General features: G+C 36.3%; 2 protein-coding genes across 2 annotated transcripts; both read left to right on the top strand.

Moving 5' to 3' along the window:
* The first annotated feature begins 262 nt into the window (after positions 1-262).
* LOC142538538 (uncharacterized) lies at positions 263-847 on the top strand. The gene has a single exon (XM_075643854.1). The coding sequence runs from the start codon at positions 263-265 to the stop codon at positions 845-847; it is 585 nt and encodes a 194-aa protein (XP_075499969.1).
* A 5,374-nt stretch (positions 848-6,221) lies between these two features.
* Positions 6,222-6,986, top strand: LOC142538537 (uncharacterized). The gene has a single exon (XM_075643853.1). The coding sequence runs from the start codon at positions 6,222-6,224 to the stop codon at positions 6,984-6,986; it is 765 nt and encodes a 254-aa protein (XP_075499968.1).
* Positions 6,987-8,963: the final 1,977 nt, after the last annotated feature.

Genomic DNA, 8,963 nt, shown 5'->3' with positions numbered 1-8,963 from the left:
CAGGATATCACTTACAAGTTAATCTTTTGTCCAAAGATGAAACATTAATGGAGTGCTCGATATTCTGTTTATGGGGGTTTACATTATTTGAATTTATTGATTATTTTATTTGGATATTTGGTTGAGCATGTATATTTGGTTTTTTGTTCTCTATTCAGATTTGACTCCTGCAAATATTCACTCCAACATAAATTCTATTCCTATGTTAAATGGCTCGAATTTTAAATCGTGGCAAGAGAATTTGTTGATAGTTCTCGGAGTCATGGATTTAGACCTTGCGATAAGGATTGACTCTCATCCCGCCATTACGGATAAGAGTACCTCTGATGAAAAGAGGGAGTTTGAAAGGTGGGAGAGATCGAATCGCATGTGTATGATGATCATGAATAGGGTCATTCCAGAAACATTAAGGGGCACAATGTCTAGCGACATTGCTATGGCTAAGGCTTTCCTTCAAAACCTCGAAAAGAGGTTTGCTAAAAGTGAAAAGTCTGAAATTGGTACACTTTTGGCAAGCCTCGTTTCAATGAGGTACAGGGGTAAGGGCAACATCAGGGAGTACATTATGGAAATGTCTCATCTTGCTTCAAGGTTGAAAGCACTGAAGCTTGACCTCTCTGAGGACTTGCTTGTGCATCTGGTTTTGATATCTCTTCCTCCTCAGTTTAACCAGTTCAAGGTGAGTAATAACTGTCAGAAAGAGACTTGGTCTCTGAATGAGCTCATCTCGCACTGTGTCCAGGAAGAGGAAAGGTTGAAGCAAGACAAGACAGAAAGTGCTCATTATGCCTCTACCTCGAAGGATAAAGGAAAGAAACGAAAGTATAAGGAAGCTGCGGATACATAGCCTCCGAAGAAACAACAGAAGAATCCTAGTGATTCTCAAAGTTCTGGTTGTTTTTTCTGTGGCAGTGATGGGCATATGAAGAAGCAGTGCAGTAATTATCACGCTTGGCGTGCTAAGAAAGGTATGCTTCTGAATATGGCTTGTTCTGAGGTTAATTTAATTTCAGTGCCTAGACACACGTGGTGGATAGATTCTGGTGCAACAACTCACATCAGTGTGTCTATGCAGGGTTGCCTGGATTGCCGAAAACCAAGTGATGCTGAAAGATTCATCTATGTTGGTGACGGCAACAAAGTTGAAGTTGAGGCAATAGGAAAATTTAGATTATTGTTAAAGACTGGAATATATTTGGATCTTTATGAAACATTTGTTGTGCCGTCTTTTAGACGGAATTTGATTTCCATTTCTGCATTGGACAAATTTGGTTATTCTTGTTCTTTTGGAAATGGAATATTCAGTTTGTTTCTCGATTCAAAATTGGTTGGTTCTGGTTCTTTATCAGGATACGATAATCTCTATTCTTTGGATGTTATTGCTTCATTTAATGAATCCCTGCAAACAAGTAGAGGCACTAAAAGAAAATTAACCAGTGAGAATTCAGCTGCGTTATGGCACAAAAGATTGGGTCATATCTCTGAAAAGAGAATAAGGAGACTCGTGTCAGACGAAATTCTCGAACCTTTAGATTACACAGATTTTAATAATTGTGTTAATTGTATAAAGGGAAAACAAACCAATAAAAGGAGATTTGAAGCCAACAGGTGTTCAGGCGTCTTAGAACTTATACATACTGATATTTGTGGGCCATTCCCTTCGGCTTCTTGGAATGATCAACAGTATTTTATAACGTTTACAGACGATTTTTCAAGATATGGCTTCATTTATCTCATTCATGAAAAGGCACAGTCATTGGATGTGTTCAAAAACTATAAAGCTGAAGTTGAAAATCAACTTGGCTTAAAGATTAAAAGCGTTAGATCTGACCGTGGTGGTGAATACTATGGTAGATATGACGGTTCAGGTGAACAACGTCCAGGACCTTTTGCTAGATTCCTGGAGGAATGTGGTATCGTCCCACAGTACACTATGCCGGGTTCGCCCACTATGAATGGTGTTGCTGAAAGACGAAACAGAACGTTTAAAGACATTGTGAGGAGTATGATCAGTCATTCTACCTTACCAGAATCACTCTGGGGAGAAGCACTAAAAACCGCAGCATATATCCTTAACAGGATTCCAACTAAGGCAGCGACCAAAACCCCTTATGAACTTTGGACGGGTAAAAAGCCCAGTCTTAAGCATCTGCACGTTTGGGGATGTCCAGCTGAGGCAAGGCCTTACAAGCCTAATGAAAAGAGACTGGACTCAAGGACGGTTAGTTGTTATTTTATTGGATACTCTGAAAGATCCAGGGGTACAAGTTTTATGATCCCACGAGTAAGTCGATTTATGAGTCAGGAAATGCCAGGTTCTTTGAGGATGTTGAGTTTGCGGGGGGAGATAAAGTAAGGGATATTGTCTTTGAAGAGGAATATGTAAATATTCTCACAGGTGTCTTGGACATTGGTCAGGATCATATTCCTCACTTTGACCAAGACACAATACAGGAAGACAATATTAGAGATCCTCTCATTCCAGATGAACAAACTCAAGCACCTCCAGAACCTATGCCATTAAGGAGATCCACTAGAGAGCGGAGAAATGCAGTGCCAGATGATTACATTGTATTTCTTCAAGAACATGAGGCAGACATTGGATTGATGGAGGATGATCCTATTAACTTTCGTCAAGCCATGGATTTTTAACTCTCAAAAGTGGAATGATGCCATGAATGAGGAGATAAAGTCCATGAAGGACAATGACATATGGGATCTTGTCCCATTGCCTAAAGGTACGAAGCCCATTGGTTGCAAATGGATATTTAAAACCAAGAGGGATTCGAAAGGCAATGTGGAAAGATATAAGGCTCGTCTTGTCGCTAAAGGCTTTACACAGAAAGAAGGCATTGATTATAAAGAGACTTTCTCTCCGGTTTCTTCGAAAGACTCTTTAAGGATTATAATGGCTTTGGTGGCGCATTTCGATCTTGAGCTTCATCAGATGGATGTAAAGACTGCGTTTCTAAATGGTGACATTGATGAAACGATTTATATGGTGCAGCCAGAAAATTTTGTGTCCAAAGACAAAAATAATATGGTTTGCAAATTAAAGAAATCCATTTATGGGCTCAAGCAAGCATCTCGACAATGGTATTTCAAATTTCATCAAGTGATCATCTCGTTTGGTTTTGAGATGAATTTGGTCGATGATTGTGTGTACCATAAGTTCAGTGGGAGTAAGCATATTTTTCTGGTTTTATATGTTGATGACATTCTGCTCGCTAGCAACGATATAGAGTTGTTGCATGAAACCAAGAGATTTCTAGCTAAGAATTTTGAGATGAAGGATCTTGGTGATGCATCTTTTGTACTGGGTATTCAGATATATCGGGATCGTTCTCGGGGTATTCTTGGATTATCTCTGAAAGGATATATCGAGAAAGTTCTCAAGCGATACGGGATGCAAGATTGTAAACCAACAGATACCCCTGTGGCTAAGGGAGACAAATTTAGTCTCAAACAATGCCCAAAGAATGATTTTGAGGAAAAAGAAATGCAGAAGGTTCCCTATACATCTGCAGTGGGGAGTCTGATGTATGCTCAGGTTTGTACACATCCAGATATTGCGTACGTGACAGGAATGTTGGGACGATATTTAAGTAATCCAGGAGTGGAACATTAGAAAGCAGTCAAAAGGGTTTTACGGTACCTACAGAGAACAAAAGATTACATGCTCATATATCGGAGGTTGGATCAGCTTGAGATCATTGGGTATACTGACTCCGATTTTGCTGGATGCCAAGATAGTATGAAATCTACGTCGGGCTACATCTATCTCCTTGCTGGAGGTGCCATTTCCTGGAAGAGTGCTAAACAGTCACTTATAGCCTCTTCCACCATGGCAGCTGAGTTTGTAGCGTGTTATGAGGCATCCAATCATGGAATATGGCTGCAAAATTTTGTCACGGGACTGCGCATTGTTGATGGCATTGAAAGGCCACTAAGATTACATTGTGACAATAAATCAGCAGTTATGTATTCCAATAACAACAGGAGCTCGACGAAGTCAAAACATATTGACATCAAGTTTCTGATTGTTAAAGAAAGAATTCAGAGTGGAAAGTTGTCTATTGAGCATATCGGTACAAACTCCATGGTTGCGGATCCGCTTACTAAGGGACTACCACCCAAACAGTTTCATGAGCATACTGCTAGTATGGGTGTTATGTCAATTGAGGAAATCCAATTTTAGTGGGAGTTTGTTATTTTAAATGCTTTTCAATTGTAGACATTTTCAGTTACAGTTATGTAAATTTATTTTATGCAGAAATAAATTTCAAGTTAAGTCACACTCTAATTATGATTTAAAGTTTGATCTCGATAAGGTTAAAGGGAGGACCAGTTGGAAATAGGCATGTTACGGTCACATTGCATGAAATTTCCATGCTACACATCCACTTCACGATCCATGTCATTCAGTTGTGTTGGCATATGTGACCATTGATGGGTCTAGTTACCTTGAGTGTAGCGAAGACTGCTTTGATCCTATGTTGATGTGATTGATGGACCGGATTGGTTATAGATACATTTCGGAATGACAACAATTTTGAGCTCATAAGGTTATTTTCACAAACATAATTATAAAGTTGCACATATAGCCCAAGTGGGAGATTGTTGGATCAATTTATTTATATGGGCTTATATGTGAATAATTATGTATTGTGGGTTGTCTATTAAGTTAAGCCCAAAATAAAGTGATCAATTAATGTTTCGGGTTATTGGGCTTTAATGTATCTAATGGGTTGTGGGCCTTTAATGTGTAGAGACATAAGTGTAATTTCTGTTTTTATGATGGGCTAAAACAGAAATATCAGAATATATTGATAAACATTATCTATAAATATGGGTCATGATCCCCAGATCTCGCGTTATCACTTTCACTATCCTCTCCCCCATTAAGAAAATAGTTCTGAAGAGAAACTAAAGGATTCTCTCAAGAAAAGAGCGCGTAGATCTGGAAGATCAAGACACGTTCTAAAGAATTCAGGATTATGGCTTCAGGTACGCTTCCGCTTAAGTTTTCAGTCAAATTCTTGATGATTTATCATGATGGATTCTGCGGTTTATGGGTTTTCCCCAACAGAGGATTCTTGCAGAGTGCCAGAAGTTTGCTCCACAATCAATCAATCATCGCGGAATGAAGAAGAAAAAAACTTCTGCTTCAGGGGAATACACGTCCTCTTCAAATCCAGAGATGAGTGTTGACGAAGATGAAGAGCGAAGTTGCAGTCGACCAACTGGGCAAAAAGCGGCAAAAAGAAAGGGAAAAAACAAATTAGCAGCATACGAAGAGTTGAAAGAAAGCATTGACAAAAATATGGAGGAATTTACTGCCTACACGCAACAAAAATTGGAGGAAATCAGATCTCACAACCGAACACGTGAATATCAAATCCTTATGAAAGATACTACTGCAATAACACAAAAGCAACTTCGTATTCACGTTCATATGTGTGACGAAATTAAAAAGAAATGGGGCATTTAGTAGTTGTTTAATTTTTCTTACCTTGTTTTTTACTTCTTATCTTCTTGTATTTTTTTTGTTTTTTTATGTGGTTGTATCTTGTTGTTGTCTGTGCTTTTTATTTGTTGTTTGTGCTTTAAATTTGCTCGTGCCTTCTTGTTGTTTGTACTTTTTATTTTTAAATAATGTAATGTTATGTTCTAAATTATTGTCTGTGCTTTTTATTTGTTGTTTGTGCTTTTATCGGATTACAATCTCCTAGTTGGTTACAGCTGTTGTTTGTTCAGAGAAAGCAATTCGAATCTGACATTGATTTGCCACACAATACTTTACTTTGCATAAAAAAAAGGCATCCGATGCTGAAATTAATATAATATAATAATTAATGTTATTAATAATTAAAATCTCATAGCTTTTTTTATCGGATTACAATCTCCTAGTTGGTTACAGTTGTTGTTTGTTCAGAGAAATCAATCCGAATCTGACATTGATTTGCCACACAATACTTTACTTTTTCATAAAAAAAGGCATCTGATGCTGAAAATATAATATTTATTGATGTTGAGGACAATAATAGGTAGATATTAAAGAATATGCTATATACTTTACTTTATCATAGAAAAAGCATCCGATGCTGAAATATATTATTTATTGATGTTGAGAACAACAATATATAGACATTAAAGAATAGTCTATACAATCAAGGGCAGACTTCACATCCTTATACTACAAAACATTGATACATTCGTATATGGAAAATATGTCCACAGATCACAACTCATTCTCTACCACCGATAGTGATGATGACTTCTTTGAAGTGGCGATGAATGATGACACAGATGAACAAATGATGAAAATGATACTCCAGCAACAGCATATGCTTCTCGGGGCATTACAAAGTTCTTTTGGTGGATCGAAGAGGAGAAAATATGTGGAACGGGACCGCGCAGCTGCACACGCTCGTCTTGTGAATGATTACTTCACAGAACAACCGGTATGGATCAACGAAGTATTTCGCCGACGTTTTCGGATGCAACAAGAGTTATTCTTGCGCATAGTCAATGCATTGGAAAGTCATGATGAATACTTTCACTGGAGAGTCGATGCAACGTCAAAAAAAGGCTTTTCACCACTTCAGAAATGCACAGTTGCTATCCGTCAACTGGCATATGGAGGCCCTGCAGATCATTATGATGAGTACTTACGGGTTGCTGAAACAACAACCATCGATTGCTTGTTCAACTTTTGTCGATGTGTGATTGAAATATTTGGTGAGCGATACCTTCGAAGGCCCAGTGCTGATGATAAAAAACATTTGGTTGAAATGCACCTGCAGAGACACGGATTCCCCGGCATGTTGGGTAGCCTTGATTGCATGCATTGGGAATGGAAAAACTGCCCGGTCGCTTGGAAAGGTCAGTTTACACGAGGTGACCATGGAGTCCCTACAATCATGCTTGAGGCGGTCGCGTCTGCAGACTTGTGGATTTGGCATGCTTTTTTTGGTGTTGCATGATCAAATAATGATATCAACGTGCTTAACCAATCACCTTTGTTCAATGATGTGCTGCAAGGAAATGCACCCGAGATAAATTTCACGGTAAATGACACAATATACACAAGGATACTACTTAACAGATGGAATCTATCCGGAGTGGGCAGCTTTTGTCAAGAGCTTCCCGTGCCCTCAGGACCCTAAAAGAATGAAGTTTAAAGAAATGCAGGAGGCTGCACGAAAGGATGTCGAGCGGGAATTCGGGGTTCTACAATCTCGTGGGGCAATAATCAGAGTCCAGGGAGATTTTGGTACAAGAATAACTTGAAAGATATCATGTATACATGTATTATTTTGCATAACATGATAGTTGAGGATGAGGGAGATACATCACCCAATTGGTCGGATGAGCACGTCGATGATACGTCTCCAGAGATAATCCACGGTGCGATTGGAGAATTTAATGAATACATCAAGAGAAATTGCAATCTACGTGATAGGGAAATACATCAACTTCTAGCTGACTTGGTTGAACACATATGGGCAAGTTACGTCAACAATTAATTGTCTTTTATATTTTATTTTGTGAATTGTTTGTACTGATTTTTATTGAAGTTTTCAATAAAATTTCGATGATGTTTTTATTTTATTATTTTTTTTTATAAATTTTTCAAATTTGCTAAATTATAAAAAAAAATATATGATTAATTAAATAATTTTGAAAATTAAATTGATTAGTATAAATATATATTTAGTCAAATATATAAGTGAAAGTAAAAAATAAAGATAGTAAATTAAAATGAATAGATGAATGTGTGATTTGATAGGGGGGTCTACAAAAATTGTGTTTTTGGGTTTATGATTGGGGTGGAAAGGTTTAAAAATAATGAGGTTTTTAACTTTTGATGTGGCAGTGATGTGACACAGAATAAACCTGGTGATGAGGTTTATGACTGAAGATGCCTTTAATGGACTCACACCTGGATATATATTATTATTAATATATTTATATTTTATGTTATATTGAATAATAAATGTCATAAGACTTAACTTTAATTCACAAATTGTTATCCTCGGTTGTCGACTTATTATTAAAATGTTATGCTTTTGATATGATTTTGACGAATGCATTGATTTTTAGACTTTTTTTTCATGCGAATTTATTTAAATTAAAAATGTATCTAATGTTGAACGGTTCCGTCAAGTTTTTTGATCGAGTGAGACAAGTGAGATGGATTTGAATTATGAGTATTGAGATTAACCAAACTAATGTGACTCATTGTTATCCCTTGTTATACGTAATTAACTCTTTCTTATGTCCGTGTATATTAATATTTCGAAGCATCTTTCTTTTTCAGATGTGAAGTTATAATGTATAAAATCTTTTTGAGAAAAAATTATAAGTATATTAACTACTTATGTCCATGCATGTTAATATTAATATAGTAGTAGTTATCAACTTCTACAATAATCTAGAAAATGCAAAAATAAAAAATAAAAATTTACGACTTCTTTAACATAATTGGTTAAAAATTATCTGTCATTGATGAATAATTTTATCACCTAGATTTGCTCTTAAATATTTTATTGATGTATAATAGTTCCAAATTTTATAAAAATTTTACATGACATCAAATAAGAGAGACCCGTGTATGTCATAAGTTTTCTGATGAGTTTTATTGATGGATTACTTTAAGATATAACAAAGACTTCAATACAATATACGAAAAAAACATTGAGTTGTTGAACACAACTAAATTTGTAAAATTTCTTTAGAATAATATAGAAATTTGTGTCATCTTATGAACCAATGTGTTCGATTCAACCTATTCAACCATCACAAGATACATTCCCATGCGAATAAATGTAAAAGTTAGTTATGGATGAAATTATACAACCAAAAGACACATTAATTCAAAAACAATTCAAAAAGCACATATTACATCTCAGGTCACACAATTAATTACGCTACATATATTACCTATATTTACCAAAATA

Source organism: Primulina tabacum, chromosome 3, assembly GCF_025594145.1.
Source record: "Primulina tabacum isolate GXHZ01 chromosome 3, ASM2559414v2, whole genome shotgun sequence".
Taxonomy (NCBI): domain Eukaryota; kingdom Viridiplantae; phylum Streptophyta; class Magnoliopsida; order Lamiales; family Gesneriaceae; genus Primulina; species Primulina tabacum.
This window is presented reverse-complemented; position numbering and strand designations above follow the sequence as displayed.

Coding starts and splice junctions, on each gene's coding strand:
- LOC142538538 (XM_075643854.1), top strand. CDS start 263: ATGGATTTAGACCTTGCGATAAGGATTGACTCTCATCCCGCCATTACG.
- LOC142538537 (XM_075643853.1), top strand. CDS start 6,222: ATGGAAAATATGTCCACAGATCACAACTCATTCTCTACCACCGATAGT.